This window comes from Fonticula alba (assembly GCF_000388065.1).
Source record: "Fonticula alba strain ATCC 38817 unplaced genomic scaffold supercont2.2, whole genome shotgun sequence".
NCBI classification, from domain to species: domain Eukaryota; order Rotosphaerida; family Fonticulaceae; genus Fonticula; species Fonticula alba.
Genome location: NW_009242972.1, coordinates 155,738 through 173,099, shown reverse-complemented (window position 1 = coordinate 173,099; position 17,362 = coordinate 155,738). Strand labels below are relative to the sequence as shown.

Sequence of the window (17,362 nt, the reverse complement as noted above, 5' to 3'; positions counted from 1 at the left end):
GGCAGGGGGGGGGGAAGGAGTGGGGGGAGACACATGGGGAGAACATACTGCCGGGCGATCCAGGTCAAATGGTCAATGTGCAAGGCACTGGAGCTGATCGATTGGTCCAACGGGCCGACGCCGGGGTTGGACTCGTCAAAGCGATCACACAGCCACTGGGCGAAACTCAGATGGCCAGTCAGCCATTCCTTCTCAAGCTGGCCGTAGGTCCCGGCGCGCAGCCGGCTGAGGATGACCTCTGGCTGTGCCAGACCCAGGACCGAGAGCTCCGCCTGAAGGAGGCGCGTGTGGGTGAAGCACCCCCGGGCGAAGAGCCACTCGGCCACCCCGCGAACTTCGAGCAGGAATTCCAGAGTCATCTGGCCGGAGGATGACTCGCCCGAGGTCCCAATGTTCGGCGAGCCAGCAGCATGCTCTTGGGGCTCGGAGTGGGTCTCAAGCCGGGGCGAGGGCACCGGGCTCTCGATGGCCGTGGAGATGCCCTCGCCGGCCATTGTCCCGACCCCCTCGCCCGTGAGCTCCGGAACATCCAGCGAACTGGATGAGCCATCCCCACCCGGGGACTCGACCAGGGCCGTGCCGCTGCCCGGGCCGAGAGGTGGCTCCAGGCCGGAAAGGTCATCGGCTGAGGCCTGCAAACTGCTGAGGGATAAGCGCGTATGCGAGCCGCCAATCCCCGACGGCCCGACAGCGGGCAGAGAGGTGGTCGATGTGTTGACCGAGGCCCGGGTGCTGGCCGGCGCGGAAAGTGGGCCCACCGATGGGGACATCGGCGGCGATCCGGCCGCGGAGAAAACCCCAAACCCGGCCAATTCCCGTAGGGCCACCACCGCATCGCCATAATGTGTCAGGGTGTCCCGCATGGGGCCACTTTGCTCGAGAGCCAAGCCGGCCCGAACACAGGCCGAAATCCGTCGGCCAAGAACATGCCGCACGCGGGACCCCTTCGGCAGGGCATCCAGCTCCAGCTGGCTGATGATGGCCGCGCGGGTCCGATACACCAGCTGCGTGGGCGACAGGAGGTCTTCTTCAAAACTGAGACCCAATTGAGCGAGGTCAGTGCCGGTCGAGGGGCAAAGAATTTGGCAACCAACAGGGGCGCGCACTTCTTGAAGAAGGCCAGGGAGTCCTTGAGACCAATTTTGGAGAAGACAATGAGGGAGTTGCCCGAGTGGTGGGCTGGCCGGGCAAAGGGGGCTACATTGCCGGGGACCGCGCCCGATGAGGTACCCGAGCTGCTGACCGCAATGCTGGCTGATGCATTGAGGACCGAGGCCAGGCGGGTGTGGCGCTTTTGGGCATGCTCCAAAACATCGGGCGAGACTGACCACCGGGGGAGTAAGGGGGGGGGGGGAGGGGCCGGGAAATGGCCGTGATGTTAGGGAGTTCAGTGGGAATGACAACAGCCGAGGCGAATGAGAGGGCACAGGATACGCACTCATTCGCGGCGAAAGGAGCGGGAGGGAGATGAGCAGGACAACCACACGCGTGGAGAGGTCCAACCAGGAAACCCTGATGTGAGGATGAGGGGGAGACAAATGCCGGTCAGTGCGACAGAGGAGGGGGGTGTGCGAGCATGCCCGCAGGACGGAACGGGACGGGAGGGGGGCGAGTGGGCAGAGTAGCATGGAGGCCATAGCGCACCGAGAAGCCACAACCTCCGACACAAGGTGCTCCTCCTCCTGCTTCTCGAGGCTCTTGAGATCGGGGCTAAGTGGTTGCAGGACGCCTGGCGCGGTGGCGGCCGCGGTGGGCAGGAAGGGGCTCGGACTGGGCGGAGGGGAGGAAGACAGGGGGTCGAACTCGGGAGAATCCTCGCCCAAGTCGCCGAGTTTGACGTTATCCAACTTGGCCAAGTCCAAGACCCCATTCAGCGGGTTGTTGATCAGTCGCACGAGCACAACAGTGCCAGGGAGCTTGACGCCGAGGGGGGGGGGGGGGGGGAGAGAGACATTGGTGGCCGAGCCAGTGGGGAGGGTGAGAGTGCTGCCACAAGAGAGGAAGCAAGCCCGGGGCGGTCAGGATGAGCGACAACGATGGAGTGCGCACTTGACGAAAGTTATGGGCCACTTGCCGGACATTGATGAGACCGAGGCTGCCAGGAAGCGGATGGTTGGTCGATGAGGCCGAGCCGCAGGCAGCAATCAGCTCCGGCTCGGGGAAGGCCGAATCCAGCTCGATGGCATGCATGTTCCCCAAGCTAGACTGGGCATAGGCGAGGATCTCGTTACGCATGTGTGTGGCCCAGGGCTGGATGTGAGGGTGAGGCACCAGCAGGAGGAAGATACCAGAGGGCCCCCCTCCCCCGGAGGAGGGAGACCCAGAGACCGATGGAGAGATGGGGACAATGAAGCCGAGGGGGGCGAGGGAGCTGTCAGGAGCATGGACGCCCGGAGGCAGGGGCATGGACAGAAGCGCACCTGGCTGGCGCTAGATGCCGGAGAGCCACCACTCGGGGACCGGAGAATGGAGTCAAAATGGAACCCAACCACCGGTAGGGCTGGAGCATACTGGTGGTCATCGGCGGTGATCGATCGTAGAGAAGGAGGCAGCGGCGAGCAGAGAGCCGGCAGGATGGGCGAAGGAACGCCATTCGAGTTGGCCGAGTCCGAGTCGGCCGAGGCAGCCGGGGCAGCGCCAGTAGCAGAGGAGGGAGCCGGCCCGGATCCGGCCCCGGCAGCAAGCCTCCCGGCCTGCTGGCTAAAGCTGAGGCTCATGCGGGGGAGGGGAGAAGGGGGGGGGGGAGAAGACAGCAAAGCGGCCGAGGATGGGGGGAGGAGGGGAAAGTAGGCGAAGGGGGGGATACTCGCGGGCACCCTGTGGCAGGGGGCGGACGGCCCGAAAAAGAGCCCCTCAGAAAGTTGTGTCCTCCGGACGAAGGAAGCCTTTTGCCGGCGCGGGTGGGCCCTAGACTGGCCCTGGGTCGGAGGAAAGGGCATGCGTGAGAGGCCGGGCCCCGGGCAGAATCCGTTCGCTGGGCCTCTCCCTCCCTCTCTCTCTCTCTCTCTCTCTCTCTCACCGCCGCCGAACCATCCCGTCTGATGAGCCGTCACAAGAGTCGGAGAATTGGCAGTTGAGGGTAGGCCCATCCGTCCCGGATCCTGGGTGGCGTAGCCCGAGGTTCTCCGGCGGACAGAGGGGTGGACATGCCCGGTTGGGGGGGGGGGGGGGGCGGGCTGGCATTCCCCGGCTCTCGAAGCCGTAGATGGCGTAGCAAACTGGACGCTGGGGAGAGAACCCGACGGTCCTTCTTTGCAGGGATGGACGCATATGGGGCTGTGTGTGTCTCCCCCAACGGGGGGGGGGGGCATCCTGGAAACAATCATGAGGGAATCACTCCGGGTCGGGCCCCCTCTTTCTTTTTCCCGGATCGATCTAGTGGCTGGAAAGTGGACCACGGCATCGGTCAGCGCCCCAGACGGCCGCAGCTGCGAGATCTTTGTGCCTGCTGGGAAGGACGGCGAGATGGTGATCTCTCCCGGCCACCTCTCCCCATCATCTTTCTCCCTCTTCCCTTTTGCTCCTTCTTGCTGCCTCTCTTTAGACATACATACCTATATATCTCCTCCTCTTCGCCTGCTCGTCCCTTGCCATCTGGCGCAGACACCCGATTGGCCGTCCCTGTGAGCTAGAGACCGAGCAGGAGTAAAAGAGAGAGGGAACTCGCACACGCGAGACACACACACACACACACATATATATATACACATACAGAGAGAGGGTGAAGTCCCCCCCCCCCCCCCCGATCACAGCGCTACCCTCGCACCAAGGAGACTGGACGTGTCAGATGAACCTCATTCAGGCGCTTCGCGCCCGTCTGGGCCCCAGTCGGCCCATTTCCGCGACCCTTCCGCGGCAATTTTCCCTCCCAGGTGTGTCTCTCTCCGGAGTGATCTTGGGAAGGGGAAGCCAGCTCCACCACTTTCCGATGGCCCGACTCACACCCCACCCCTTTACCATGCCAGTCATCGGTCCCCAGGAGATCTATTCCCCGAATGTGGTCAAGAATCGCCGATATAACATCCTGTCGTTCGTGCCGCTCGTGCTTGCCGCGCAGTTTCGGCTCTTCTTCAACTTCTACTTTCTCTGCATTGCCCTTTCGCAATTCATCCCTGCGCTGAAAGTCGGTGCGTCTGACGATCTTGCCGCCTCCCTTTTGCTTGCCTCCTCTCCTCCGTCCTTCTTACACCCAACTTGGCCCTCCCCATCCCCGGCCCCTTTCCTGCCACTCCGCACGCATACAGGCTATCTCTTCACATATGTGGCTCCATTGGTATTTGTAATCGGCGCCTCGCTGCTCCGAGAGGCGCTCGATGAGGTGGGCCGCTGGCGACGCGATCGGGTGCGTTTACCTTCGACTCGCACTTTTCTTTTTTTTCTTTTCTTTTTGCTCGGCCTCCTCTCACACATGGATCCTCCTCTCCTTGTCACCTTGACAACTGTGGCGGCTGCTCCGGGCCACCAGGATGTCAATTCGCAACTATACACGAAGGTGGATCTCGCACGGCATGGAGTCCATGTGCCGGTGAGGAGCTGTGACCTCGCCGTGGGTGACATCATCATTGTTTCGGCCAATCAGCGGGTACGTCCATGCGAGCACCGGGCCATGCAACCGTCCTCACCCGTGTGCCGATCGCTTGCTGACATTCCCCCCTCATGGTATTTCCCTGCTTGGGGCTCAGATCCCGGCGGATTTGGTCCTGCTCCACACCACTGACGCTGATGGTGTGTGCTATGTGCGCACCGACCAGCTCGATGGTGAGACCGACTGGAAGATCCGGTACGCCAGGGGACATCCGCTCTCCCTCTGCCCTCCGGGCATGAGCAAGCCCCGGCCCGTGCTCTGTTGCTGACGTTGTCCGATATTTTGCCAGAACCGCGGTGTCCTACAGTCAGCGCCTGGGGCAGGCCAATCGCCTCCAGGATCTTCGTGCCTCGGTTCATGGTGCGCCGGGAAATGGACCTTTTCCGCATGCCCGCGCCAGGGCCCACCTGTTGACCTCCCTTTCTCTCCCTCTCTCCCTGTCTCTCTCTCTCTCCCTCTCCCTCGGTCCCCTGTCTGGGCCCAGTCGACCCTCCAACCAAGGACATCTACTCTTTTTGCGGCCTTCTCACCCCGAAGCCGCCATTGGATGGGGTGGCCGCCGAAAGTGAGCCCACTGTCATTCGCGACCATTCATCCTTCGAACCGGAGCCTTTGACCGTCGACCATGCCCTGTGGGCATCGTGTGTGGTCGCAGCCGGGTCCGCCACGGGTCTGGTGGTCGGCACCGGTGCCGACACCCGAGCCGCATTGAACAATGAGCCCACATCCCGGGGCGCCGGTGGCGCTGTCAAGGTCAGCCGCCTGGATCGCGAGCTGGACCGCCTGACCAAGGTACCTTCCGGCCGCTGTTGCCCTTCAAATTGCCTGTGATGCGGCTTCCCGCTGACACCTCCATGCTAGGGGCTCTTCCTGTTGACGATCTTCCTGTCGATTGTCCTGGTGGCGGTGGGCATTTTCACCGGCGGAAATCTTCTCCATGGCCCCCTGGCCGGGCTGGATACTCTGGCCGCTCTCGGAGTCACGACCTTCCGCTTTGTCATTCTCTTTTCCAACATCATCCCCATTAGGTACCGGCGTGGACATCGATTTGCTGTCCCAGGGGGCGGGGGGGGGGAGGGGGGGCAGCATTCCTTTTGGCCGGTCCAAGACTGACATCAAAACCCCAGCCTGCGCCTCAACCTCGACATGGCCAAGGCGGTATATTCGCACCAGATCTCCACTGATGAGGCATTCCGTGAGCCGGTCTCCAATAACCTGGGTGCCGGCTCCAGCGCCACGGCCATGGACGATTTCACCACACTCGGTGGATCACCAAGTGGGTCGCCGAATCTCCGGCAGCTGGCCGATCTGCCTGGGCGCCTTGCTCTTCTGGCGGCGCCCTTTTCCGGAACCAATGGCACTGGCAGCGCGGCCATCCCCCTTCAGCCGCTATCCGGCGCGAACAACGGCTCCGCCGGCGGGCAGGCCCCTGCCGGGGCTGATGCTCCGGAAGGGGTGCTCGTGCGGAATAGCAACATCCCGGAGGAGCTTGGTCGCATCGAGTTCTTGCTGACCGACAAGACCGGTACTTTGACCCAAAATGGTGCGCACCACGGCGCCAGTGCATTGGTGGGGACTTCATGGGGAAATCGGCGTTCGGCATCTGGCTGCAGCTGTGCTGTCGCCTGTGTGCCTCTCCTCCATTTGCTGACCAGGTCCCGGCTGTCCCCCGCCCAATCAGTGATGCTCATGCGACGCTTGGCCCTGGGGCACTCATGCCGACCGGCTCTCGGGTTTGATGCCATGGCGCAGGTTCGCTCGCGTCTTGCCAAGTATGTTTTTGGCTTGCTGGCAGACACCGGCAATCCGACCCCGGCATTTGAGAGCCCCTCGGAGTCCGAGCTCCTGCCTCTGTCACGCCTTGGCACCATGGGTCAAGTGGGCGCCAGTAGCGCCGCCCCGCCGGCCGGGCCCCTATCGGATGAGTCTCGCCTTCTGGCGGCTGTTCTCGGCATCGCCCTTTGCCACAGTGTGTCCCTGGTGACTGAGACGGCCCCGACGACGGCCTCGGGTCTCGATGCGGCCTCAGGCCCCCGGTCCTCCCTTGTGCGGCCCGCTTCCTCTTCGACCGGCTTGCGGTCGGATTTGGACTCGGCCGGCGAGGAGGAGGACCTTCAGCAGGAGCAGCAGCACCAGCAGCAGCAGCAGCTGGACTCCCGAGTACGGGAAATGCTTGACAATGGGGGAGACCATGTGCCCGAGTATCAGGCTGCCTCGCCGGACGAGCTGGCCCTTGTCCGGTGGTGTGCGTCGGTGGGTGTGGTTCTGGCGGCCCGGACACCCAAGGCCATGGCACTGGAGCTGCGCCTGGCCGGCCGGTCGTGGCCCGCGCATTTGGCTCCCGCGCTCGGGAGCCGGTCCATTGCCCCGGAAGAGGGGAGCTGGACTTGTCTTGAGCGCGGCGTCGCGCGGCTGGTCTTCGACATCCTCCACATCGATCCCTTTTCGTCCGAACGTCGACGCATGGGTATCCTTGTGCGGCTCCGGCCGCCGGTGGCCAACCCCGAAGCGGGCGTCACTCCGGCCGGGGCCGAACGCTTCTGGACCGAGGTAGCCGGCCAGCAGCGCAATGGTGGCTGGTACATCCTGAAGGGAGCGGATTCGGCCTTGCGGCCACTTCTCCGCTGGAACGACTGGTGCGAGTTGCCTTCCCGCCATCCCGGATTCTCCCGCCTCCCTCTGTTTGCCAGCTCTTTTGTCCTTGACCAACCATCTATCCTGCCCCTGTCCCAGGGTCGATGAGGAGTGCTCGAATATGGCACGCGATGCCCTTCGGACGCTGGTGCTCTGTCGACGCCCTCTGTCCTCGAATGAAATTTCCTCGGTCGTAGCCCGGCTGAATGTGGCTCGGGGCCCTGCCGGTGGTGGGGATCTCGCTGTCACGTCCATCGTCGAGTCGACCCTCGAACAGGTGGGCATGGATCCCCTCGGAGTCACCGGGGTGGAGGACAAACTGCAGGTTCGTCGGGAGTATGCTTGCTCGCTGCCGAGGCCGCTCCTTGTGCTAATGCCCATTCGCCTTGGTCGGTTGTATCCTCTCTCTCTCTCTCTTTCCCCCTCTGCCCGGGCCAACAACAGGATAATGTGAAGGAGACCCTGGAGGCATTGCGACATGCCGGAGTCAAAATCTGGGTTCTGACTGGCGATCGGGTGGAAACGGCGGTGCATGTGGCTCGAGCTGCACGTGTTGTCCCACGAACGGCCGCCGTGTATGCCATCTGCAATGGTGCATCTATCCTCCTCCCCTCCCTCCCACTATTTCTTCTTCTCCCGCCGAATGGGACTGGCCCTGTCTGACTCTATCTCTCGTGGTGGTAGTGACCGACCCTCTGGACATCGCCGAGCATCTGGATTCCATGCTTGCACGCTTCGGCTCGTCCAGCTCCCGTGGCGGCGCAGGCGAAGAGGGCTGTGTTGTTATCGACGGCGTGTCGTTGCAAGTATGTGTTTGGCTCCGGCTCCTCCCTTTTTCCTCCCCCCCCCCCTCCCCCCGCATATGTGTGCATAGCCTGCTCGTGCTGCTCCCCTCGAGCAAGATGACTGACGCCCGTGTGGATGCTCGACAGACGTGTCTCGACTTTTGCCCGCACGAGTTCCGCACCGCGGTTCTTGGCCTGCCATCTTTGGTGTGCGCTCGTGTGTCCCCCCAGCAGAAGGCCGCCATCGTGCATCTCCTTCGCAGCTGCAAGCCAACGAACAGCCCGGTCACCGGCCAGAGGGACACACATGGCGGCAACCCGGCCGGCGGCTCGGCCCACCGCCAGCAACAATACCATCCCCATCATCACCATCACCCGCTCTTGGGGTCCGGCCACTATGGCGATGATGATGACGATGGGGGCCATCTTCTGTTCAATGCCCCCGGGCGGCATGACCCGGACGATGATTATGGCTTCCTGGAGCCACATCGGCAGCAGGGGCACCTTTCGGCCGACCAGCCACTGGCCGGCATGACTGGGGACTTCTTTTCGGCGGCCGGAGCCGGTACTTCCGGCGGCGATGATGGGTATCACCACCCCGGGCCGGCCCCCTCGGCCTCGGACTCGGCCCAATACCGGCCACCGATTGTGTGCGCCATCGGCGACGGTGGCAACGATGTGGCCATGATCCTGGCAGCCGAGGTGGGTGTCGGTATCCGGGGCAAGGAGGGCTCGCAAGCTTCCCTGGCGGCGGATGTCAGTGTGTCGCGCTTCGGCGACCTGAGGCGCCTGCTGCTGGTCCATGGTCGCAATAGCTACAAGCGCTCGGCCACTCTGAGCATGGTGATCATTCACCGTGGGCTGATCATTTCCCTGGCCCAGGCGCTCTTTTCGGCGCTCTATTGGTCCTCGCCGGTGGCCCTGTACACGGGCCATTTGCTGGTCGGGTACGATGGCAAATGCCAGCCTTCTGTTCGGTGATTTCGCATGACTCCCAGCGGGCTGACTCTCCCCGTCTGCATGGCAGGTGGACCACATTCTTCACCATGGCGCCGGTCTTTTCCCTGGTCCTGGATCGAGACGTCGCGGCCGATGTGGCCCTGGCTTTTCCGGAGCTGTATCGTGACCTGCGGCCGGAGGTGCATGTTCCCTCTGGCTTTGCCGCCGGTGTGGCGGCGGCCACCGCCGGGTCGGGGGCACAGGGCTCGCGATACAGCGCGGTCTCCGCCGGTGGGTATCGCTCTCGGACATTCCACCTTCCGGAATGGCTGACGGCTGGGGGCCTACTCCGGCGCTTTGAGAAGTTGTCAATCTCCAGTGGCGGGCCACTTGGGAGCCGGTCAACCATCGGCTGGTCACTTTTGGCCATGTGGCAGGCCTGCTGCGCGCTCGGCATCGCCCAAGTGGTGGTCTCGCCGAGTGGCGATTTGCGTGAGCTATTGGCGGTCAGCTTCACGGCGCTGCTTCTGGGGCAGCTGTTGACGCTCTGTCTAATGGTCAAGTCTTGGCATGGGTACATTGCCTGCGCTGTATTTGCCTCGGTGGTTTTCTACATCATGGCCAGCCTTTGGTGGCTTGGGGATTACTACGGTATGTGGCGGCCCCCCCCCCCCCCCCCCCCCCCCTCACTTGTTCTGCAGCCGGACTAACGAGCCATCATAATTGCCTACGTCCATGTGCGTGTGCGTGTGCGTGTGCGTATGTGCACATAGACTCGGAATTCATCCGCTCGTTGGAGTTTTTCTGGAAGGTGGCAGCCACTGTGGCGCCAGCCATCTTGCCGCCCTTTGTGTGGTTGATCTACCGGACACGCATTCGCCCGCCCAAATATGCCAAACTTTCCTCCTAGCCCCGTGCACCCCCCTCCCCCGCCATTGCAGGAGGTCACGCAATACACACAACCCATTTGTCGATGTGGGGAAAGCACGGGTGGCCTCACTCCTGGAGATGGGGAGGACGAGGCGGTGAGGTCAAAGCACCAGGAGGAAGGGGCGGGGGGAGCCAAGGCGAGACGCATGAAATCACAGAGAGACACGCTTTTGGATGATTGGTAGATTGGAGGAAGGGATACACGGGGAAGGAGGGGAAGGGAGCGGGGGCGACGGCGGTGGACGACCGGCGATGCTACACGGGGACGCCCCCACGGCCAGGGGGGGGGGGGGGGGATTGAGAATGAAGAGGAGGTTTGAACGTGGGAGAGGGGGATTGGCTCGAGGGAAACTGGGAGCAGGCGTGGGTGGAATCCCGTGTGCCGGGGGGGGGGGGGGGAGAGAGAGGAAGAATGAAGCGAGGGAGTCTGAAAAGTGGGGATGAATGGGGGAGGAGTGCACACGACATGCGAGAGAGGGGGGGGGGAGGGGAACGCATGCGCATGTGCACATCCCACATCAGCACCCTTTAGGCGAACTTCTTCATCAGGCGCTCGAGGCCCTCCTCCTCGTACTCACGGCGGGTCATCCAGGAGGACTCGCTGTTCTTGATGATCTCAGCGTAGACAGCACCACCAAGGAAGACCATGTGCTTACGGCGGGGCGGGTCCTCAATGCGGATGCGGAACTTGCTCAGGCGCTCGACGTCGTTGTTGAGCACGCGGGTGAGGTAGAGCTGCTTGACCTCCTTCTCCAGACGCGAGGGCAGACCGGGATACATGGTGGAACCACCGGAGAGCACGATGTTGCGGTAGAACTCGGTACGCAGATCGATATCGGCGCCCTGGATGCAGTTGAACAGCTGCTCGGCGATGCCGACCGACTCGACATCGATGAGAGACGGCTGGAAGAGAGCCTCCGGGGCCTGGAAGCGCTCGGAGCCGACACGGATGACACGGCCGTCGGGAAGCTGTCGAAGAGAGAGCCGGACAGGGGGGGGGGGGTCCAGGGGGCCCCGGGCCGGATAGTGACGGCTGGGTGGGGTGCGCGCCGGCCGGGGGCGGTGCCAGCGGCGCCTGGCCTGGGGGCCAAATGGATGCGGGCTCAAGCCCGCCAGCGAGCCCCCGGCGGCGAGTGGGCTTTGATGTCTTGGGCGCCGAGCGAGGAGAGCACAGGAGGCAAGAGAGGAAGACAGAGGGGTGGGGGGGGGGGGGGGGGGGGGAAGAGGGGGGCAGGGATATGATGTGTCAGTGTGCGGGGCCGCAAACACATGGACATGGGGAAGGACAATGCCAGGTGGACATGTGGGAAGCGGGAGGAGGACGGGAGGAGGACGGGCTACATACAGTGTAGGGCTCGACCAGGACGGTGGTCTCCTGAGAGAGGCGGTTCTCAAGCTCGAGGTCGTAACTGGGTGGGATGGAGCAGAAGCAGGCGGCGGTGGGGCATTTGTCAGAAGGGTGAGGGGGGGAGGAGAAGGGAAGGGGCGCGGGGGAGGGGGGGAGGGGGGGGACCGAGGGGAAGCCCATATGAGCATGGGCAAATGGACAGGGAGAGGGGGAAAGGGCCGCGGCTAAAGAGACGCAAGAAAAACGGACCCGGTGTAGCAGAGGGACTCCTTGATCTGGCGGACGGTCTCGAAGTCGGCGGTACGGTTGAAGGTGTAACCGCGCAGGAGGAGGAGCTTGATCAGGTAGCGGGTGATGTCACGACCGGCAACATCCAGACGCTTGGTCAGGTGGGGAAGCTGGTAGCCCTGGTAGACGGGGACAATATGGGTGACACCATCACCGGAGTCGACGACAACACCGGTCTGGAGACCTGCATGGCGATGGGAAAGAGGGCGAGGGGGAGGCTGTCAGTGGCTGGGGCCCCGGAGAAGGGGAGGTAGGGAGGGGGGGGGAAATGGCCGACCAGCGTACCCTGAGCGTAGAGGGTCATGACGGCCTGGATGGCAACATGGACGGAGTGGAACTGATACTTCTCGAACATGGTCTTGACCATGAGCTCACGGTTGCGGAGGGGGTTCATGGCCGGCTCGGTGAGGAGAATCTTGCTGTCGCGGGGGTCGATCTACGACAAGGGCAAGAAAGAGGGAGGGGGTGTGTGATGTGTGCGTGTGTGCGTGTGTGTTAGAGTAAGCTAAGTGGCCATCGGCCACCGGTCCAACGCGGTGCTCCGAAAGGAGAAAGGGAGAGGGCAGCAGATGGAGCCATGGAGAGCGGGGAAAAGCGAAGCGGGAGACATGCGCACCTTCAGGACGTCCTCGAAGGTGTGCTTCCAGACATGCTCCATGTCCTCCCAGTTGCGGATGACACCGTTCTCCATGGGGTAGGAGAGCTGGAGCTGGGAGCGCAGCTTGGAAGCGGCCTCACCGACCATGATGTCCTTGATCTCGACACCCTCGACCTTCTCCTCGGCACGGAGCATGGGCCGGCCGACGAGCGAGGGGAAGACGGCCTCAGGGAAGTTGGAGCCGGCGTAACCGCACTTGACGAACTGCTCGCCGGGGGGAGGGGGGGCAGGGGAGAGGGGTCATGAGGGAAGGCAAAGGTGGGCAAATGTGTCAGGTGTTGTAAGGCTCCGGCGGAAGGGAGTGTGAAGGGGGACGGGGAGAAAGGAAGAAAGAGAAATGGAAAAAGGGAAAGAACGTACACCGGTACCATTGTCGCAGACAATGACCTGGTTGGATTGGAAAGACATGGCGGGGTGGATCAAACTCCAGACAAGGACTGGCAACGACGACGACGACGACGACGACAACGACAGGAATGCCCACCAGGAGCACCGGCAGTGAGAGGAGCCGGGAAGTCGAGAGGCAAGGGAGGGGCAGGAGGGAGGTGGGAAGGGGGGGGGGCGGGAAGAGACACTGTGGTCAGTGTGCGAGCGTCGGTCGAGCGAGGCGCGGGAGGTCGAGGAAGCAGCAGGGCACGGCGCAGGACATTGCACCATAGGATGCAATGCGGCGGCGGCGGCGGCGGCGGCGGAGGCGGTGCCGCAGGGCGATGGGCGGACTGGCGGGGGAGAGGCGATGAAGCGAGAAAGGGGGGGCAGATGAAAAGGGAGTTTGTGCGGCGAGTATGTGTGTGTGTGTGTGTGCATGGTGTCTGGAGAGAGAGAGAGAGAGAGGGAGGGAGGGAGAGATAGAGAAAGAAGGAGGGGGAGGGGGGCAGGGCAGAACGAGGGGGTATGTACGCGGAGGGAGAGCGAAAGGAACAGGGGCGAAAGAGAGGGGAAGAAAGGGGCAAACGAACGGGGGTCCATTCACCTGTTGTGGCCGGGGGTGATCGCCCAGGCAGTCGGTGCGACGCCCGAAAAAACTGGGGCCCGTTTCCCTGGAGAGGGCGAGGGCGCCGGGAGGGCAATGTTGTCGGACTAGGGGCCGGGGGCCGGCCACCGGGGCCGCGGCAACCGAGTTCGAATGTGCTGATGCCCCTGAATGAGAAGGGGGGCCGGGCGCGAGGAGCGGCGGACGGGGCTGGGAGCGGGCAGGGGGGGGGGGGGAACGTGCGACCAAGCCGCCCCCCGCCCCGCCCTGCCCCGCCCCGCCCCGTCCCCAGCCCCCCCCCCCTCCCCCAGCCGTGAGCGGGAGACACCCAGGCCCGAAGGCACTGGAACGGGGCGACCGGGCCCCGGCAGAGAGAGAGAGAGAGAGAGAGAGAGAGAAGGAGAGCGAGTCGGCCCGGGTGGGGGCGGGGAGCTGGGGAAATTAAAAACAAAGAGCGGCCAGGTTGGCACACTCGAGCGCGCCGCGCCGGTCCTGTCTCCGTTCCGGGGTTTTCCTTCATGTATCGCCCGATGCCTGCCGCACCGGACATGTGAGTGGGCGGGGGTCGGGTGCCCTGGGGTGCGGCAGGGCATGTGTCTATGCATGTGTGTGTGTGAGTGTGTGTGCGGCCCGCGCCCGGGCGCATGCCAGTGGAAGAACGAGGCGCGTCCTGACCCGGCCGACCACTAGCAAGGCGCACCAGGCAGGGGGAGGCCGACATGAGGAACCAGACTGAGGGGCCTCTCGGGGGCGGGAACAGGCGGGGGGCACGGAGAACGCGGCAGGCCCACCCCGAGCAGAATGGGCAAGGGAATGTACGTGGCCCCGGGGCCGGGAGCGGGGGGCGCAGCCCCAACGGCTAACCATCCGGCCAGACGCCGCGGAGGGAGGGGGGGGGAGCCGGAAGAAATAAACACGCTACCGCTCATGACTCCCGCAGTCTCCGGAGCCGCCCCGGTCCCTACTTCGGGGCTGGCATGGGGAGGGGGGAGCGCGAGGGGGACCGGGGGGGGGGGCATGCAGATGAGAGGCCTACGAGCCTTGGGGATGGGCTGGCCCAAGCGCATTCCCTCCGCGCCTGGAGGGCGGGTTAGATAAATGCATAAGATATTACGCTCAACATACACGGTATTTTGTGCCCGAGCACGAGGGGGGACCTGTATCCTTCTCTGTCGTCCCTTGTTCCTTCCCCCCCCCGGGGGGGAGCACTTCGGCCGGCTCCCCTTCGAACATCCTCCCCACCCTCGCGTGTATCGGCCCGGCGCCGACCTTTTTTTCTCGACTAGATTCCCGGTAGAGCGCGGCCGTCTGCCGAGCTGGCTGTGGCACCGCCCCGCCTGATCGGCCATGTTCCTCATTGTGGTGCTTTGGCTTTCGGACGCATTCTTGCCCGGGAAAATACAGCATCAAGGGTCCTCTGGAGGGTGTGTCTTTCGATGCACCCCTCTGTGCCCGGTGCCGGGCCAGGGGAGCGGGCATTTTACTTTTTGGCGAGCGGGATGCCGACCAGGTGCCGCCCCTTTTTTCATCCGTCGCCCTCCCCCCCCCCGCCCTGCCCCACCCCGCTCTTTTTGGGCCGGGTCCCCTCAGCCCGGAGAGCCAGCAGGTTCCGAGGACTGGGATGTGGGGCGGCAACCCTACGTCTGTGGGGATTTCGTCATCGACAGCCCGAGGGCCGGGAGGGTCATCGCGCGAGGCGCCCGACGCGAGGAGTCTGCGCGTGGGGGCATGTGCCGTCTGCCGGCCGGCCGGCCCACTCGCCCGCCTGGGCCCTCCCCTGCGCATCGACTTGGCGGCCGAAGAGGCCGGCCCTCAAGGAATGTACATCCGGGCACGGGGAATGCTTCCCTCTTCGTGTGGAGATCAGTGCCCCATGGGGAGGGGCGGTGGCCGGCGGGTGGGCGAGCGACTGAACGGCCGTCTGGCCGTTGAGGGCTTGCCCCGATCAGCCCCCCGCCCTCGGTGCCTTTCCTTCAGCATCTTCATCATCATCATCTTCTTCTTTCTCTCTCTCTCTCTCTCTCGCGCATTCTATCGCCCCCGTCGATGGCCTTCTCCCCCTCTGTCAAGGGGAGCGCGGAAAATGCCTCCTACCGTGGACCGACCATCCCCCCTCTTGTTCCTCCCCCTCCCGGGCTAATGCCCCCCTCGGATTCCAGAGGGCCTCTCACAGGACGGAGCTGGCGGAAATACCGGCCACCGGTACACGCTCCCAAGCTGGGCCCGGTTGGGTTGGTTGACTGGCCGAGGGGGGGGGGGGGGGAAAATACCGGAACGCCCGGAGGGCGGTTTCGAAATTACCCTCTCATCGTCACACGATCTCCGTGGCAATAGAACAGCATTGTTCAATGACATTACACATCACGGGGACACCTAATCACACCGAGAGGCGAACATTCGGCCCAGCGGGTCCAGGCTAGCGCGGCCGGACCTCGGATGGAGAGCGTCTCGAGAAGGGCGGAGGAGGGTGGGGCTCTTCCGGGCGGTTGAGTGAGGCAGGCGCCAAAAGGGGCCTGGGGAGGTGGGGAGGCAGGGAGGCAGGGAGGGCGGCGCGGCGGCGGCGGCGGCGGGGGCGGCGGCGGCTGGAGCCGGGGCCAGTTTGACGCCTCGGGTCGCATGTTCGACCACGGAGGGCGAGGTCGGGGCCGCGAAGCGGGCAAGGGGCTCGACCCCTCTCCTCTCCGGTGCGTGTGTCTACGCATCCGGTCCGGCGTTTCGGAGGGTATCATGGCAGGTTCCTGCGTAGAACTCCGCGCCGCATGGAGGACATGTAGGCACATGAAGACAGGACACGGCACCGGAGGGGCGCGGAGTGCCGGGGACGGTGGACATGCGGCGTGTGTTGGTGTGCGCCAGCCTCCCCCCCCCCCCCTCTCCCCGCCCCCCGGCCACTTGGAGACCCCGTCCTGCGGGGAGGGTGGTTGGTGATCGCCCAGAGGGGGGGGGGAGGATGTTCAGCCTTGCTGGGACCCCCTTTTTGTGCTGGCCCATGCGCGCCTTGGGGCGACTCCCCCCCCTTGTTTCATGGCGCTCGAAGGTGAAGGTGCATCTCGGTGGCCTGTGTGATGGCCCGGGAGGACGCCGCCCCCTGTCGGCCAGTCGCTGGGGCGGCAATGTTGCCAGGCTGGGGCGGGGGAAGCCTGGCTGGAGGGGAGCGGGTCCTCGCTTGTGGAGATTGTCCACGCGTGCCCCGCTTCAGGGGCATCCGCAGGGAGCCATCCACTCGGGGCCTTTTCGCCGCTCCCTTGGGTCTTTTGTGACTGGCCTGGAGAGGGGACCGTGGTGCGGGCGTGGTGGCCTGGTGCTCGCATTCGCGCGCGCGCGCGCGGGGTGCTCCCAGCGAGGATGGATGTCGGCAGCCGTTTCGGCCACCAAGGAGACGCACCCCTTCGAATGTTCCCCTCGGTGGAGACCCCAGCCCCGAGGCCCCTAGAGGAAAGGGAGAGCGGGGGGGGGGGCGGGGGGGGGGCGGGGCCGGGGAGGTGGCTCATACACATCCTCACGCGCTCGCACACGACCGACTTCCTGGGCTCGGTTCCGGCCTGTCTCGGGCTGCTGGCACGAGCACGCCCCCGCCTCTCGGGCCCCTGGCTCCGTGGTATGGGTCCATAGAGACACCGGAGCCCGAGCGGGTCGTTCACTCGGCCGTGGCCGCCGAAGAACGCCGGTGATGCCACGTTACCCGGGAGGGGAAATGGCTGTTGGGAGAGTTGGGAGCAGAGGCGGCCTGGGGGGGGGGGGGGGGCGAGCGGGGCCGCGCTGGTTCCCAGCGTACGTGCCCGCCCCTCGCGGCCTCTTGCGTGTGCTGGCTGCTGTGTCTCTTCGTCGAAGCCCCGGTGCCTGGCCTGCGGCTCGCCTTCGTGTCTCCGTGTGCATCTCTGCCTGACTGGCTCTCGCCCTTTCGACCTGTCTCCCGTCCCTCGTTGTAATTCCGTAAGATAGCCACATGCCAAAGCATGGGCGTGGAGCCTGGCGAACTGTCCCGGTGCTTGCGTGTGTGCACGCGTGCACACACGCCACACACTTGCGCCTGGGGTCCCCTGGACTCCTCACTCGGCCGTTAGGCTGTCGCGCCCGGCCGGCGAACGAGAACCGACAGACAGCGCGCCCACATGCCAGCGATACGACACGGAGGATCGGCACGCTCTGGTGTTCAAGACGATGGCACAGCAGCGGGGCGGGGGAATGGGCGTGCGGGCCGGCACCCCGGCAGGATGTTCCG

At 64.6% G+C, this 17,362-nt stretch overlaps 3 protein-coding genes across 4 annotated transcripts in view; 1 reads left to right on the top strand and 2 right to left on the bottom strand.

The window, feature by feature from the left end:
- Positions 1-2,738, bottom strand: part of H696_01054 — a 6,983-nt gene extending 4,245 nt beyond the window's left edge. The window contains exons 1-6 of one of the 2 annotated variants that reach the window (XM_009494940.1): positions 2,421-2,738; positions 2,050-2,250; positions 1,645-1,916; positions 1,439-1,512; positions 1,107-1,323; positions 49-1,035 (exon numbers count right to left, since the gene is read on the bottom strand). In XM_009494940.1, coding sequence (XP_009493215.1) covers positions 49-1,035; positions 1,107-1,323; positions 1,439-1,512; positions 1,645-1,916; positions 2,050-2,250; positions 2,421-2,717 — 2,048 coding nt within the window. In that variant the 5' untranslated portion in view covers positions 2,718-2,738. Of the gene's footprint in view, positions 1-48; positions 1,036-1,106; positions 1,324-1,438; positions 1,513-1,644; positions 1,917-2,049 lie in introns of both variants that reach the window. The other variant, XM_009494939.1, reaches the window with a different exon arrangement.
- A 1,006-nt stretch (positions 2,739-3,744) lies between these two features.
- On the top strand, positions 3,745-9,917 carry H696_01053 (hypothetical protein). The gene is made up of 16 exons (XM_009494938.1): positions 3,745-3,872; positions 3,966-4,127; positions 4,245-4,342; positions 4,466-4,582; positions 4,683-4,780; positions 4,875-4,945; positions 5,070-5,377; positions 5,447-5,613; positions 5,713-6,128; positions 6,267-7,221; positions 7,319-7,544; positions 7,664-7,811; positions 7,904-8,025; positions 8,152-8,951; positions 9,032-9,594; positions 9,717-9,917. The coding sequence occupies exons 1-16, from the start codon at positions 3,788-3,790 to the stop codon at positions 9,851-9,853; spliced, it is 4,473 nt and encodes a 1,490-aa protein (XP_009493213.1). The 5' UTR covers positions 3,745-3,787; the 3' UTR covers positions 9,854-9,917.
- Positions 9,918-10,257: 340 nt separating this feature from the next.
- H696_01052 (actin-like protein 2-A) lies at positions 10,258-13,363 on the bottom strand. The gene is made up of 7 exons (XM_009494937.1): positions 13,068-13,363; positions 12,528-12,604; positions 12,126-12,371; positions 11,795-11,945; positions 11,471-11,693; positions 11,219-11,282; positions 10,258-10,842 (listed from the first exon to the last, which is right to left on the bottom strand). Exons 2-7 carry the CDS (start codon positions 12,573-12,575, stop codon positions 10,402-10,404), a joined length of 1,173 nt encoding a protein of 390 aa, XP_009493212.1. The 5' UTR covers positions 12,576-12,604; positions 13,068-13,363; the 3' UTR covers positions 10,258-10,401.
- Between the last annotated feature and the right edge of the window lie 3,999 nt (positions 13,364-17,362).